Genomic DNA, 17,730 nt, shown 5'->3' on the forward strand with positions numbered 1-17,730 from the left:
GTCAGGCTGCACAGGGTACACTACTCCACTGCTTTGCCCTATGTTCTAGCTTGTATGGTTATTGGTGTGGAATTGTTAGGATCCTCTCTGAAGTTCTGGAGACTTCAATTGACCCAGATCCGCTTCTGATAATCCTGGGAGTGTCTGATTCCCTAAACGGATTAACCAACCCTCAAAAACAACTCATCTCTTACAGTCTCATTTCGGCAAAAAAACGAATCTTGTTTAGATAAGAATTGTATACCTGTCTTTTATACCTATACACCATTCTTGTGTGTGTTCAATAAAAAATATCTGAACGAAAATTATATCTCTGACCCTATCTCCTGATCTAAGCTAACTCAATCGTAGGACAGTAAATAGTTAATTACACTGGAAGCAAATAATTACACATTTCAGTGAACAATTGTGTAAAGAGAAGACAACCAACCTCTCTGCAACTACAGCCCACTGGGCACAGATGTCAGTTCAACGTCTAGTTTTGATTGAAATTTGGTTTTTGTCAACTAACGTGAATTCAACATGAAATCAACAAAAAACTTCCCCATGAGATTGGATTTAGGTTAAAAGTTGTGTTACATTTTTTTGTAAATGCTCTTACATTGATGACTTTTTGCAAATCCAATCATTTTCCCACATTGATTCAGCATCATCACAATTATTTTTTGGGGCTGCAATGACGTGGATACCACATTGATTCAACTAGTCTTTGCCCAGTGGGAGGTGATTGAGAAACAGGGAAAGTACCAATCATCTTGATCAATGATTACAATATGCTGTAGGTCTTGACTGGTGAGATACAGTCGATAGAGCAGGAACAAGCAAGAACAGGACATCTGATCATTAACCAGTCAAGACATCTTATCTGCAGGTTCCCTCTAAGCTGGCTAAGGCTGGCTAGGTGTCATTACACATGTTCACCTCTGGCACGCACATACGTGTTCACTTTATAAAGCGGCCATATCTTTAGGTTATATGGTGGTGGAGTGCACGACAGTGATAACATTGTCCTCTCTCTCTTTGGACAGATAAACCACACAACCCTATGGTGAACGCGGGGGCTATCGTCATCAGTTCTCTGCTCAAGGTAAGGGGATTCCTGGGTGATGTTATAATCTCCTATAACCTTTCATGAGGTTTTAGAATGAGAGCATAGATAAAATCTTTGCTAGCTAATTTAAATAATATCAGGAGTACATTACATGCACACAGATTAAGCATTGCACATGAGTGCAAACTGTTGTACACCAAATCCACTCCAACATCAAATATACAGGAAATCAGGAAATCTGTCGTAACTAGTACAGCCAAGTGTCACAATCAGACCACCCTCAATCATTGACCAATTCACCCTATGGCCCAATACAGTGTGGACAGAGGTCAGTAAACTATCTCCAGCTGACTCGCCAACCCCCCCTATCAGTCAGCATTGCCCTCATTCTAACAGATACAGCAGTGGGGAAAGAATGCAGTCCTCTATATAGACATGGACCTCTATTCTGCTGTGTTTTCCTCTCCCGCCTAGCTGCCTGTCTTCACCAGCTGCCTCTTAGGCCATTCAGGTCACATATATTAGTGGGTGAGGGTGGGACTGACAGGATGTGTGTATGTGTTAGCCAGGCCAATGAGACAGCTGGGAAGAAAAGGCGTGTTTGTCTGTGGGTGAGAGACTGTATGTGTGCTTGTGTGGGTGGGTGTGTGTTTATGTCTGACAATCATAAGTATTATAATGTATGTCTTTGACAACTTTAAGTACAGGAAGAGAGAACAGATTGAGATGGATGAGTCATTTCATTGGCTAATAGTCTATAGCACATACTGCACTGGGCAAGTTGAGGGAAGGACTTGTACTCTTCCAATTAAGTGTAGCACTCCTAGCACGTTTTATTTGGAGTTTATGCAATTCATTCATAAATATTGCGCAAAGTTCACTTGATCTTTCAGAGAGCGCAGAACTCTCTGAAGTTATGAGTGGAAAGACGTGTCATCACTCAGAAGCACTTCATCAGAGTATCACTGACCAATAAGCCCAGGGTCGCACCACATTCGAAGAAACCTATTCCCTGAGGACCACTCAACGGGGAAGTACCAGTCCCTGCCCGTTTTGGTGACTTTACGACTTGCTGGTGATCTTTCACTGGACCCTGAAACTTAAGCAGGGCAATAATCTGCCCCCGAGCTGCTAGCCCATGTTATACACATCACATCACGCAGACAGACAGACAGACAGACGGATACCGCAACTAATCCTACCCTGCACACCCACCCAGAATCTGTCTGACTCACCAGTACACTGTACCGTTGGTGCCAAAATACACAAACACTGCCACCTAGGGACAGAACAGCTCTCTGCATAGTGTAAATACAGAATTACTACAGCACAAGAACACTGTACTAAAGGGATTTCCTTCTTCTTTTTTACAGCCTAACTCAAATAAGGCAGAGAGGTTTGATTATGTGAGTATCCTTTAAGGTTTCAGACTTTTGACGTGTCTACAATTGCTTCTTATTAGTAAAAATGTAATGGAAAAACTGACATCTTTTATCGTAGGTAACGGAATACTTGAAGAAGATGGCTGGCACAGAGTATGTGGGCTTCAGCAACGCTACGTGAGTGTCAAATTGAACATTATAGTATGAAAATATAATTATTCAACATTTCAGACCATACAGTAAGTGTAATTTGTGGTGTGATAAACAGCTTTGAATTCAGTGGGCTCCAAAATTACTGGCATCCCTGACTGGCAATGCACAAACAATACTTAAAAAAATATTAACAATATAATTATAGAGAGAAACTCAAAATACCAACATCAATGGAACCAACCAAAATCATACAATAATTGAATACAAAATAAATTTCACCAAAATAATTATTGGCACTCTTCATTTAGTACTTAGTGCAACCACCTCTGGCAAGGATAACAGCATGGAGTCTTTTCCTGTAATGTTTGACAAGGTTAAGGAACACATTTGGAAGGATTTTGGACCATATGCAGATCCTTTCAAGTTCCTTCACATTCTTGGGTTTGCGCTTATCAACTGCCCTCTTCAACTCAGCTGACAGGTGTACGATTGGATTGAGGTCCGGCGACTGAGATGGCCATGGCAGAACATTGATTTTGTTGTCACAGAACCACTTCTGTGTGGATCTTGAGGTATGTTTTGGGTCATTGTCTTGTTGGAAAGTCCACATACGGCCAAGTCCCAGCCAGGCAGAGGCAACCAGATTGTCAGCCAAAATTGCCTGATACTTGGTGGAATTCATTATGCCATCAATCTTAACCAGTGCCAGACCTCTGGAATTAAAACAGCCCCAAAACATAATTGACCCATCACCATATTTCACCGTGGGTATGAGGTGCCTCTCTTTGCATGCATCTCTCTTTCGACGTCAAACATGCCGATGCTGTATCTGACCAAAACGTTTAATTTTGGTCTCATCTGACCAGAGCACCGTCTTCTAGTCATAAATTAAATGACGTTTGGCAAACTCCAAGCGCTTGCGTTTGTGGTCTTGGGGTAAGAAAGGGCTTTCTTCAGGCAACCCTTCCAAAGAGCCTGTGGTTGTGGAGGTGGCGTCTGATGTTGCTTTTTGAAACCTGATGACCCCGAGATGCCACCAATGCCTGCAATTCTTTCACAGTGATTCTTGGGGATTTTGTTGCTTCTCTCACCATCCTCCTCCCTATCCTGGGGGGCAAAATGCATTTGCGTCCTCTATCCGTGAGCTTTTTAACTGTTCATTTCAGTTATTTTGTTTTCTTCATGGTGTTGGATGACAACGGGATATTGCATGCATGTTACCTCATTTTTATACCCTTGTGAAACAGGAAGTGATGTAATAGCTCAATATAGTTCCTTAAGACTTAGATAAACTTAAATAAGTGGAATTTAATTCCTGATTTTACTTTTGGTAGATGTTATTTACAATAATCTTTAAGGGTGCCATTAATTGTGAAACCTTGATTTGGAGGACATTGATATTTTTTCTCAATTAAATCAATAAATGATTTTGGTGGGTTCCATTGAAACATTAATAAAGTACGGTATTTCTCACATGTTGGTATTTTGAGTTTATCTCTATAATTATATTGTTTATATTTTTTTAAGTATTGTTTGTGCATTGCCAGTCAGGGGTGCCAGTAATTTGAAGCCCACTGTATGTATTTGCCTTCAAAGTTTTCAATCAGAGAAGGAGACCGGGGATAGGAATTTTGCTATTGGTTACTACCTGAAGGAGAAAAAAGTGAGTGTTTGAGCTTCACAGAGTCTTCTCAATAGTTATACCAATTTCTAAACTCTAAAACTATAAGTTATACTACCTGTCCTGAAACTGTGGCCTCTCTCTCATTTTGCCTGGTAGTGCTTTCCTGAGAATGCAGATATGATTGCAGCCCTTGATTTCTACTTCCAGGTGAGACACATGTTTAAAGAGATTTGCTGTTGTATTCCTAGTTGCTGTCCCTGGTGGAAACACTCTGTATGTGAGTAAAGTACTACCCTGTACACAGGGGTGGGTAGGTGACTTTCTAAATGTATTCCATTACAGTTACTAGCTACCTGTCCAAAATTGGAATCAGTAACATAATTTATGGATTGTCCAAACTCTGTAACATATTCTGATTACTTTCAGTTACTATTGGATTACTTTCCCCTTAAGAGGTATTAGAAGAAGACTTAAAGGATCCATCAAATGCATTTGGTGCATCATTATAGTGGTCTCTGACTTATGGTCAGACTCGCTCAGGTGGAACAAACTTAAACTTGTGCCTTTTTTCAATGCTGAATTGAATGTCATTGAGAAAACAAAAAGGTGTAATAATGTTTGTTTTTTTACAAACATTCTTTCTGAATTTAAAATAATCCAGTATGTAATCATCTAGTTTTTCAAAAGTATCTGTAATCTGATTACAATCATTTTGCTGAGATTACATTTACTGTTTTTTGATGTTGTAATCATATTATATGTAACAGATTACATGTAATCAGTTACTCCTCAAACCTGACTGTACAATAAACCAGAGGTCTCAACTGTTCTGTTTTTTCTCAGCTGTGCTCCATTGAGGTGACCTGTGAATCAGGCTGTGTCATGGCCGCCACACTGGCCAACGGGGGCATCTGTCCAATCACAGGCGAGCGGGTGCTAAGTGCGGAGGCTGTGCGGAACACCCTGAGCCTCATGCACTCCTGCGGAATGTACGACTTCTCTGGCAGGTTCGCCTTCCATGTGAGTCACTGAGAAACAGACAGAGGTCAATGACCTGAGGTGACCTTATCACAGCGACGGAAGAGAAAGTGAGACATCCCCATCTCATCTTCATTTATCCAATATCTTTGTTTATCGTACTGTATGTGGTAAATTAGAATGTTCCCCTTTATCTCAGAGGTGCCATGTTGCTGTCACCTATCCTGTGTTGTCAGATCAATGCAGTTAAAAGAGATGAGACAAGGTAAGTGTCATACTTAACTTCATTCTTGCTTTTTGTCTCTTCTTTTTTCCCAGGTGGGCTTGCCTGCTAAATCTGGCGTGTCGGGTGCAGTGCTGCTGGTGGTCCCTAATATCATGGGAATAATGTGTTGGTCTCCTCCCTTAGACCGTGTCGGAAATAGTGTCCGAGGCATTCACTTCTGTCAGGTATGCAGACAAGAAGAATTTCAATCCCCTATGACATAAGTTTTTACCATACCCAGCAGTAGATATTTATTCTCGTTGATTACCTTGTTTTTTGATATATTAAAAGTAATTTCAATGTCATACCTGAGTGTATATATTTTTTTCTGTATTAGACATTGTAAATTTGGAGGATTAAAAAAGAATAGAACATTGAATAATAGATCAATCTGTCTCATTTTCCCATTCTGTCTGCTAATTGATCAGGAGCTGGTTTCTCTCTTCAACTTCCACAATTATGACAACCTGAGACACTTTGCAAGGAAGCTGGACCCTCGCAGACTCTCACTTGATGATAGGGTAAGGGATAGAGTATGCACTAAGGTCCTGATTCCAACCCGGGTTAAGAGTGCGAAAATTGAACGTTATTCCTTTTTTATGCACTTTTCCCTCTATGCGTATTCTGACCTTGAACTTACGCATGAGAAGTCAACCACTATTCGTTCGGGTTGACTGACCTTGACTTAATTCCCTCGTAATTCCACCACCTTTACGTGCGAGGAAACCATGAATAAGGTTGAGCGAACCTGCTGGTTCCAAGTGGAAAAAGCATCCACTTTCTTTTTTCTGATAGAAATAACAGCATTGTTCATGCACTGTCATACACATGGATAAGAGCTAGGGGAGTGAGTTATACCTCCCCCTGAGGAAAATATATCTTTACTTGGCCCTCCCCAAGCATAAAAAAACAAACATGTAACCTTCCCCCTCCAAAATGATAATTAAAACAAAATAGCAGGGAATATTAAATCCCTTTTTAATTGACTATCAATGTTGCAGCCGTGATTTCTATGAAATCATTTGGACACCCAAACGATAGGCTTCTGTAGGGCTGAACCTGCCAAGTTGATGTATGCGCTTTAGAATGTTTTAAATTATAGCCTATGCCCAGGCTTTTCTCTGTTTTATTTTACAATTTGTATCATGTTAATTATTAGACACTTTTGGGAGCCACATACATGTATAACTGTCACTTTAGTTAGTTTTCTCAAATTTGTAGCTTAAATTTAGCATCATACCATTTACCTTTCTTTCCTCTGTCACGTCTATGTAAATTATTCCTGAGGGTCGCTAGCATTAGTAGATTATATTAGGCTAACATTGGGCAATAATTTGGGACGTGTAGCAGTTTAAACCAGTAGCCTGGCGCACGGTTCATGACAACTAGACCATTGTCATACAGTTCCATGTTTAGTGAGAATTAGAGTAGATTTATTTATAGGACTTGTTCAGCTACTATTGTAAACTTTTGTACATTTTTTTTACAAGATTTCATGGATTGAATTTGAGTATGACAACTTTCAGGATGAATGAAACCACTGTATTTTTATTCAACAATAAATTGTGTGCATAAAGGCTCTCCAAACCAGTTAAAAATAAAATAAATTCATACATACTTTCCTAACCCTGACATTTGCCTAAATAATCTACAAGGTCTGAGTATTTTTTAATCTACCAGTTGGTGTTGAAACTAAGACCAAGATGCATAGATGGCATTATGTCATTGATCCTTATTTTCTGAACCTGTTCTCTTGATTTATTCTAGTCTCTCGACAAATTCTAATTGTGGGAAGATCGTATTGAAATGGATGGCTTAAGATAAATGTACTGAAAACCGTATTTAATAGAAAATCTGTTGGCCAGCAAGTGGAAGGGTTTTCAGCGGTTGAATGACATTTATTCAGAGCGCGCAAGGGAACCACGCCTGCAAAGCCCATTACACACCTTCATACGGTAAGTCTGAATACCAACTACTGAGATGTGCATAATAAAGGCATAATTTCCTAAGTCAGAATCGGGCCCTAAGTATACTAAATGTTTCTCAAGTATACCTCTTGGGAACATTCATGTTTAGTGTTTATGCTTCCGCCACAATATCTGAAACATCGCTGTGCTTCAATATCCTTCTATGTTGATAACCCATAATTGTGATGTTTTCTTCTGACCCATCAGAACAAGTCAGTGGTTAACCTGATGTTTGCAGCTTACAGTGGTGATGTCTCTGCCCTGAGGAGGTAAAGACAGAATTTTCAGATAGTTATATAAACCTAAGCCATTATAGTTGGTCCTTCTGATTTACCAGAAAATGTAGTTTGCCTTTTCATAAACAAGCGCTGGCGCCAGATAGGCAAGAAGAATATGGCTTCAATAATTAATTTATGTGCAGCATGGAACAGACCACCCCTGGTATCAAATCAATTTCAGTTAACTTCATAATTACACCATCTGTCATTCCAATTAACCTTTCGCTATACTCTTCTTTTCTTCCTTCTCTCGCTCATGTCCTCTCCTTTAGGTTTGCTCTCTCGGCTGTGGACATGGAAGAGAAAGACTATGATTCTCGTACAGGTCTCCACGTGGCATCAGCCGAAGGTGAACCTAAATATTTTTCAGGGATAATACTGTTCTCCCACATAACATGTACTTCACCTTATTGTTCAGAGTTGTAATTCAAGTGTGTCTGCTTTGGTTTAATTGGAGTGGATGGCTTCGCTGGGATAACTATAGATATGTGAATGCATCAATGGTTGGTTGCCTTATATTGAGATTGAATTCTTCCTTCCTGTTTGTTCAGGTCATGTGGAAGCGGTGATCTTCCTAACAGAGATGTGTAAAGTGAACCCCCATATAAAGGACAGGTAGGGACACCACTTCATCATCTGCATGTCACTTTTAATAACTCACACATCTTTGAGAGATGTTCCATTGTAAAGGTCCTTCAGGCATGCATAATGGAGACTGGTGGTTTTAAAAGTGTCCAGGTCTTTAAAATCACCCAACTACAACAGACTAGTCAAGGGCTATTATGACCTGATTTGTTCTGAGACTCAGTCGGAGCATTACTTAGCACACCATCCCTTGTTTCCTTTGCCTTTCATCACATTTGCCTCTGCAGCAGTATTTCAAAGCTTTTTCATTACCGCTTATATCGCGCTTTCTATCAGGTGGGGAAACACACCCCTGGATGACGCCAGGCAGTTTGGTCGGGACGGGGTGGTGTCGGTCTTGACGGAGTACCAGCAGATGTACCTATGCAGTAATGGGTCCCAGTCAAAAACCGAAGACCAGAGAAAATTAGACACAGTGAAGGTTGTGGTTTGAGCTAGACAGGAGAGATGTCTAACCATATTGTATTTAATACAAGAGGCACTGGCAGTTTCATTCCAGATAGTTGTGCCCTTCCCCAATATCCTTGTTCACTAGCACTCCCCATAACAGATCTGATAAGACTGGGTCGGTTAAAGCAATATGGCGGAAAGCAGGTGAACTTACCTCTTCTCAAGTAGATAGGTGACAATGTTTCATAATGAAATGCAGCCATTTTGTGCCAAGAATCATGAAGAGTTGTAGCTAAGTGAGTGAGTATATTTGATATGGTCACACGTCACTATGTATAAAGGTCCCATGCACACTTTTTTAGTCCAGGTTGCTGCACATAAAAGCTTTAGGAGTCTTCAGGAGTGGACAGAATCACTGTAGCACTATATAAAGTCGATATGGCACCAACAAGTGATCAGTTGCTAGTCAGAGGGGTAATACTAAAAAGCAGGATCAATGCATTAGTCAGCTAACTTTGATTAACAACCAGAAATAACTATTGGTTTTCTGGTTCATTAAGAAACCTAAACTTAGGAATGTTTTTGATTGTTGAGTCAGTCAGACCATGCACATTTCATGCTTCTTTTTTTATTTAAAGTTATTTCAGAATATTTTGGCAAGTTAGCTGGCTAAGGCATTGCGGTATACCACTCAGGTGAACTTGGCAGATATTGATTTATGTACACACATACTTTGTCCTTACTCAAAATTGCCAGTGATGCACATGTTATGTATATATGCCACCAGTGTCTAATTTATTTATACAATGTTTTCTGTTTTTAAATCATGTATGAGCATTAATATTTTAAGGGATTTTGACACCACATAACATTACATATTAATCTACCTCAATAGGAAGTAGAACCGTTTCATAAGCAGGTCTGAAGATATGAGTGAACTATAAGCCATGTATTGTGAGGATGGGATATAACTATTTTAATTCTGGTCTTTTCTCCTTGTGTGAATACTTAACTTTTATGTTAATATAGAAACATGTTTAAATGTGATGAGTGATTGAGACTAATGAATATTCATGTATGATAGTGTCTCCTCAGCATTTCCTGTTATATGCACATGAATGTTGTCTATTTACTACAGAACAGACTGGTTCTATAACATCAAAACTAAGATACGCATCCAGGATTTTCTTACTGTGATTAAGTGCTGCTGTTTTACAGACTGCTTCCTCAGGTTAAACTGTCAATGTGAGCTTGATTGCCGTATGTTATGCTCTGCTGTAAATAAATTAGTGAAAATTTGCAAAGGTTTTTATTTTGGCATACAATTTCAGCATATCAAAAGGCTAAAAAAAGGCATGGTTTAATTCAAGTTTGACAAGATAATGGAGAATGTCAGGACTTTAAGCAACATTCCCAGTACCTAATGATCTCTTGTTACACACAAGACAGCTACATATTGTTGCCATTTATTTCACACTGAAAAAATATTACACAAGAGGTAACAAAAAAATAGCTTATTGTGATGAGTTTGCCTGAGCCTGTATGGCAGTGAAATGATACACTGGACAAACTCCCTGATCTCCAAATTCTGATGGAGAATATTGCTTTTGAAAGAAATGTTCAAGTGCAAACTGCTGTAAGTGTTCAGTTTACAAAAACCAAGTTGTCAGAAAATACATTGCCATTCCTATCCCCCTCACCACTATCCACCTCCCTACCATATTGTCATCATCAGTACAGAGATACTTCACTTCAAGCCTTCGGGCTCCCCCAGACCTGAGTGTGTAAGCAGCTCTCCATCCCACAAGCCAAACGCTGGGCAGAGAGGCCCCCTGAACATGGCCCTCATGCTGTGGATCACCTTGGCCTTTGGGATGTCCACCAGGCTTATCACGCCGGCCTCGTAGTCCAACAGGATGCCCACCCGGTCAGGCTTCCCCACCAGAGTCACCGGCACCCTCTGGTTGGTTGTCATTGCAAACCACTTGCGCTGGACGTAGCCGAACACCCAGGAGGAGCTGTTGGTGCCCACACAGTCATCTCTTGACATTGCCACCAAGGCCACACCCAAACGGAACTCTGAGGACTTCTCCACCGTCACCTCCCAGTAGTGGCGGCCACCTGTGATTTGCCCGTCTCCGAACACCACGGCCCAATCCCGGAAGCGCTCAGGGTTTTGTTGGACATGGCTGGGGTCTAGGCCCAAGATGCGGTAGATGACGCCTGTGTCCTTCTTAAAGAGGTCCAGACTGCTGTGGGCTGTCCTGTCATCCAGCTTAAACTGCAGCTCTACAGAGAGAACATCAGAAATGATTAATAGATACTGACAACTGCTGAATGTTCTATAGAGCAAGGTTTCCCACTCTGTCCCCACTGCCCGATGTGCACATTTTGTTTTTTTGTCCTAGCACTACACAGCTGATTCAACTAACCAACTAATCATCAAGCTTTGATTCTTTTAAAATAGCTGTGTAGTGCTAGTGAAAAAACCATAACGTGCAAGGAGATTGGGAAACCTTGCTCTAGAGAGCAAATACATAGGCTATTGCTTGGTGAAAGTGGAGACATAAATGCCATGCGATATCTTAACATTAAATAAATATTCCCTTTATCTTGCATAACAGGCTAATAAATTGTTAATTAAACTTATTTAACTCACCCAAAGCGTTAACAGGGTGACGTCCTGTCGATAATTGAAATATACGTTGTTAATTAACACAATGTCACCGTAGCTGGCAGGACGTCGGGTATTTATGATCGGCATGACATCTCATACTGGCAGCCACCTATCAATAATTGTTTTTGTTTGAAGTTGGCCACCGTCAGAGGATCGCGAATGTGGCCTACAGGTAAAACCACCAGTGATGTACTATCGAACCGATTTGAGTTACCGTATTCAACTACACTATAGAACGCTGAAATGCAGTTTACTTGCCCTTCCAACCACAATGTAACCAACAGTTTCAAAACTATGTTCTGTTGTAAACTTGGTAAAATGTCAGATTTCAAAACTAAAGTTAATTGACGCACAAAAATCGTCTACACACGTGTGGATGTCAAGGCAATACAAGTAGGTGGTCGTGAGCGTGGTCAGAATTGTTATTATGCAATCTCCCCTGCTCGGACCTCAAATATGCTATGCGCTAAAACTAATGCATAGCAAAGGGCGCGTCGCTCAGTGGGCCCTTGCAGTCGCAGTGCAAGTTTCTACTCACTATTGCAAGTCGTTTGGGTGCTATACCATCTTGTCGCTGGAAGAAGCGTACCACGCGTTTGTCTGCGGGACAGTGCGCTCACAACTCGTCCTGCCAGGCGACAATAATGTCCCATGCCAAAGAGCATCGCCATATTCACTTACAATGCAGAGCCAAAGATGGTGGACACAATTAAGGTAGTTCACTCAGGTTGTCTTTAAACATCGAAAACAATTTCTTCTTCTTTGGGATTGTGTTGTCCGGATCGCATCGAATTTAAGGTGCCTACACCGCCACCTATTGTACTGGAGGGAGTGAGACAATTCACGGCCTACCTACATTAAATTATTTTTGATACGGTACTATAAAATAGGGGAAAAGGAAAAATTACCCTGCCAACTATTAGCCCTCTCTACAAAAAAAATAATACCACCCCGTTCCACTATTTACTCTATCTAATCCTAATCCTCCCAGACCAACGGCCTACCCCCAGGGGTATGCGCAATGCTGTCAGGGGTACGCCAAATAAAAATGTGATTAACATTAAAAAATAACATTTAAAAAATGTTCACATTTTCAAACAGTCCATTTTATATTTTCCAACGGGGCTATACATTTGGGTGATTAGTACTACTACCAGCAGTACTACACCTGCACCTGTCATGACACAAGTTGTTCTGCTTCCACGAGCACATCCAATGCTAGCATCAGTAATTCTACATTTGTTGTTAGCCCAGCTAGCATGGACCCTGATATTTGTGAATCTGATGCAGCCAAAGACCTACTACCCACTTACCCGGGAAAGCACAGAATAACAGACAGGGACGTTGGACCATCGAAGAGGCGCAAATATGATGAGAACTACATTGATTTGGGGTTCACCTATATTGGGAGTAGTGCCTTTCTTCAGTCACAGTGTGTTATATGTGCAAAAGTACTATCTCACAACTTGATGAAACCTTCACCCTTGCGCAGACATTTAGAAACAAAACATGCCAATTTGAAAAATAAGACAGTTTTTTGAGCGAGAATTAAGACGACTTTTGAGTAGTAAGACATGTATAAAAGCAACAGATACCATTAATAAGAAGGGGCTAGAAGTGTCTTATATGGCGAGCTACTGAGTGGCTAGGACAGGCAAGCCCCATACTATTGTGGAGGACTTAATTCTTCCAGGAGATGTTTTGAAACAATTACTGCTTCGCATACAAGCCAGTGAATACTATGCGTTACAGCTGGATGAGTCAACAGACGTGGCGGGCCTGGCACATGTCCACTACGTTTATGGGTGGTCAATTAAGGAAGACATCTTCTTCTGCAAACCACTGTAAACTAGGACAACAGAAGAGGATATTTTTTAAGTACTGGACAGCTTTGTGACATCAAATGAACTTTGGTGGTCAAGATGTATTGGTATCTGTACTGAGTAAAAGCCATGGCAGGGAGACATAGTGGAGTGGTAACGCACGTGCAAGCAGTTGCTCCCGACGCCACTTGGGTACACTGCAGCATCCACCAAGAGGCTCTTGCTGCCAAGGGAATGTCTGACAGCTTGAAAGACGTTTTGGACACTACAGTGAAAATGGTTAACTTTGCTAACCACTTGCATGATGACGAGTTTCTCACACGACTGGCCTATCTGGGTGATGTTTTTTTCTTGCCTGAATGATCTGAATCTGGGATTACAGGGACTCTCTGCAACTATATTTAATGTGCGGGACAAAATTGAGGCTATGATTAAGAAATTGGAGTCTGCATTAACAAGGACAACACACAGGTCATTCCAGCATTATATTATTTGTGTGCAAATGAACTCAAAATGACAGACAATGTCAAATGTGATATAGAGAAGCACCTGAGTGAGTTGGGTACACAATTACGCAGGTACTTTCCCAAAAAGGATGACACAAACAACTGGATTCGTTATCCCTTTCATGCCCTGCCTCCAGTACACTTACTGATATCGGAACAAGAGAGCCTCATCGAAATTGCAACAAGCGGTTCTGTGAAAATTGAATTTAATCAGAACCCACTGCCAGATTTCTGGATTGGGCTGTGCTCAGAATATCCTGCCTTGGCAAATCGCGCTGTTAAGACACTGATGCCCTTTGCAATCACGTACCTATGTGAGACTGGATTCTCGGCCCTCACTAGTATGAAAACGAAATACAGGCACAGACTGTGTGTGGGAAATGATTTAAGACTGAGACTCTCTCCAATACAACCCAACATTGAGGGTTATGTGCATCCTTTCAAGCACACCCTTCTCATTAACCTGTGGTGAGTTATTCACAATTTTCGATGAACAAATAAGGTTTTATATGTAAGATAGTTAAATAAAGAGCAAAATTATTGATTATTATTATCTGTGCCCTGGTCCTATAAGAGCTCTTTGTCACTTCCCACAAGCCGGGTTGGGACAAATATTCACACTCATTCTTATGTTTAATAAATGTATTGTATAGTGTGTGTGTGTGGCAGGCTTACAATGATGGCAAAAAACAACATTTGAGTGTACGCTGACCCTGGTGCTAGAGGGGGTACGCAGCTGGAGGTTGAATGTTTGAAGGGGTATGGGACTATAAAAAGTTTGGGAACCACTGCACTACATGACCGAAGTGTGTGGAACCCTGCTCGTAAAACATTTCACTCCAAAATCATGGCCGTTTAATATGGAGTTGATTCCCCCTTTGCTGCTATAACAGCCTCCACTCTTCTGGGAAGACTTTCCACCAGATGTTGGAACATTGCTGTGGGGACTTGCTTCCATTCAGCCACAAGAGCATTAGTGATGTCAGGCACTGATATTGGGCGATTAGTCCTGGCTCGCAGTCGGCGTTCCGATTGATTGATTGAATTTATTAGACCATTTTAAAAAATACATAAGGGCTCTCCAGCCTGTGACGCCTCCACATACAATTTAAGAAAATAATCAAGGAAAACACAATAAAGCTTAAAATCTTATTAACATTGTGCTCCTTTTGGAGGGGGAAGGGGGGATGCAGTAAGGTTAGGCAGCAATGGTAGTGGCAACAGACAATGACAGACAAAATTGTTGTTTGTTTCATAATGTGAGATAATTACTACAGTTCCATTTCCTAATAAACAACTATGGACAGGTACATCGCCCTTGTCTCACATACCCTTAATATATAAAACAATCAATCCATAATATATACCAGACAATCAAAATATGATACACAACAGGCACCAAAAGGCATACTATAATCTTCCGACTCATTTTTGAGAAGTGGTAAAAAAATATATACAGTGGGGAGAACAAGTATTTGATACACTGACAATTTTGCAGGTTTTCCTACTTACAAAGCATGTAGAGGTCTGTAATTTTTATCATAGGTACACTTCAACTGTGAGAGACGGAATCTAAAACAAAAATCCAGAAAATCACATTGTATGATTTTTAAGTAATTAATTTGCATTTTATTGCATGACATAAGTATTTGATACATCAGAAAAGCAGAACTGAATATTTGGTACAGAAACCTTTGTTTGCAATTACAGAGATCATACGTTTCCTGTAGTTCTTGACCAGGTTTGCACACACTGCAGCAGGGATTTTGGCCCACTCCTCCATACAGACCTTCTCCAGATCCTTCAGGTTTCGGGGCTGTCGCTGGGCAATACGGACTTTCGGCTCCCTCCAAAGATTTTCTATTGGGTTCAGGTCTGGAGACTGGCTAGGCCACTCCAGGACCTTGAGATGCTTCTTACGGAGCCACTCCTTAGTTGCCCTGGCTGTGTGTTTCGGGTCGTTGTCATGCTGGAAGACCCAGCCACGACCCATCTTCAATGCTCTTACTGAGGGAAGGAGGTTGTTGGTCAAGATCTCGCGATACATGACCCCATCCATCCTCCCCTCAATACGGTGCAGTCGTCCTGTCCCCTTTGCAGAAAAGCATCCCCAAAGAATGATGTTTCCACCTCCATGCTTCACGGTTGGGATGGTGTTCTTGGGGTTGTACTCATCCTTCTATTCCTCCAAACACGGCGAGTGGAGTTTAGAGCAAAAAGCTCTATTTTTGTCTCATCAGACCACATGACCTTCTCCCATTCCTCCTCTGGATCATCCAGATGGTCATTGGCAAACTTCAGACGGGCCTGGACATGCGCTGGCTTGAGCAGGGGGACCTTGCGTGCGCTGCAGGATTTTAATCCATGACGGCGTAATGTGTTACTAATGGTTTTCTTTGAGACTGTGGTCCCAGCTCTCTTCAGGTCATTGACCAGGTCCTGCCGTGTAGTTCTGGGCTGATCCCTCACATTCCTCATGATCATTGATGCCCCACGAGGTGAGATCTTGCATGGAGCCCCAGACCGAGGGTGATTGACCGTCATCTTGAACTTCTTCCATTTTCTAATAATTGTGCCAACAGTTGTTGCCTTCTCACCAAGCTGCTTGCCTATTGTCCTGTAGCCCATCCCAGCCTTGTACAGGTCTACAATTTATCCCTGATGTCCTTACACAGCTCTCTGGTCTTGGCCATTGTGGAGAGGTTGGAGTCTGTTTGATTGAGTGTGTGGACAGGTGTCTTTTATACAGGTAACGAGTTCAAACAGGTGCAGTTAATACAGGTAATGAGTGGAGAACAGGAGGGCTTCTTAAAGAAAAACTAACAGGTCTGTGAGAGCCGGAATTCTTACTGGTTGGTAGGTGATCAAATACTTATGTCATGCAATAAAATGCAAATTAATTACTTAAAAATCATACAATGTGATTTTCTGGATTTTTGTTTTAGATTCCGTCTCTCACAGTTGAAGTGTACCTATGATAAAAATGACAGACCTCTACATGCTTTGTAAGTAGGAAAACCTGCAAAATCGGCAGTGTATCAAATACTTGTTCTCCCCACTGTATATATAATTCAGCAAAATCTTGAAACTACCTAATGGAGGTTATACATTTCAAAAGTCTTTGGAATATCAATCCAAAGACTGGCAGCGAAGTACAACGTTTATTTCCCCATACCCCTATTAAATCTAAAATAAACTATGTCAGTTTCACTTCTTCCAGTGGAATAGTTATGGTTATCCCGGAACAAGTTAAAGTAGTTACATAGGTACATGGGGACCATACTGTGCACAATCTTATGTACAAGACAGAATTTAATCTGAGAGACTCTCTCCTCCACTTTGAGCCATCTAAGGCTTTCAAAGTGGGAATGGTCAAGATGAGTACGTGCTGGAAGTTTTAGAATAATCCAGACTAATTTCTTCTGAGATGTCTTCAATTTATTTTTAATTATCTTGGGGGTTTGTACCAGGATGCATAGTCAAAGTGGTACTGAACAATGCCAATGCCACCATTGCATTCTTATCCAGATATTTGGAGGTTCTTGCCAGAAACTTAATTTTATGGTTCATTTTGGCACTTTTGTGCCATGCTGTGCCCTGTCAGATGGTTATCTAGCACACATCTAAGAAGCGGTGCATTCGGAAAGTATTTAGACCCCTTTACTTCTTCAACATTTATTTTTTATTTTTTAAATGTATTATATATTTTTTTATTGATTATCCGAAACATACAATATACTTGCAGTGAAGCCGCTCAACAACTACATCATACCAGTCATCCAACAGACTCCCATTCAGATCGACACACAGAAGCATCCAGGGTCAATGCCCTGCTCAAGGGCACGTTGACATTTCTCCCACCAGGCCAAAAAACGTGAACCCGAACCCTCCAAGATCCCCACCCACAGTTCCCCAATAGCTGTCCCTCACCCATTCGAAGACCCCTCCCACAGTCCCCCCCAAGAAGAAAAATAAAAAATAAAATTAATTC

General features: G+C 41.1%; 1 protein-coding gene across 2 annotated transcripts; it reads right to left on the reverse strand.

Moving 5' to 3' along the window:
- Positions 1-10,027: 10,027 nt before the first annotated feature.
- On the reverse strand, positions 10,028-12,204 carry LOC139542756 (SPRY domain-containing protein 4-like). 2 transcript variants are annotated; one of them, XM_071348558.1, is made up of 3 exons: positions 11,949-12,174; positions 11,393-11,416; positions 10,028-11,022 (listed from the first exon to the last, which is right to left on the reverse strand). In XM_071348558.1, exons 1-3 carry the CDS (start codon positions 12,079-12,081, stop codon positions 10,481-10,483), a joined length of 699 nt encoding a protein of 232 aa, XP_071204659.1. In that variant the 5' UTR covers positions 12,082-12,174; the 3' UTR covers positions 10,028-10,480. The 2 variants fall into 2 exon arrangements, with proteins under 2 accessions (XP_071204659.1, XP_071204660.1); XM_071348559.1 differs by lacking the exon at positions 11,393-11,416 and having other exon boundaries at positions 11,949-12,204.
- Between the last annotated feature and the right edge of the window lie 5,526 nt (positions 12,205-17,730).

The sequence above is a fragment of the Salvelinus alpinus genome, chromosome 17 (assembly GCF_045679555.1).
Source record: "Salvelinus alpinus chromosome 17, SLU_Salpinus.1, whole genome shotgun sequence".
NCBI classification, from domain to species: Eukaryota; Metazoa; Chordata; class Actinopteri; order Salmoniformes; family Salmonidae; genus Salvelinus; species Salvelinus alpinus.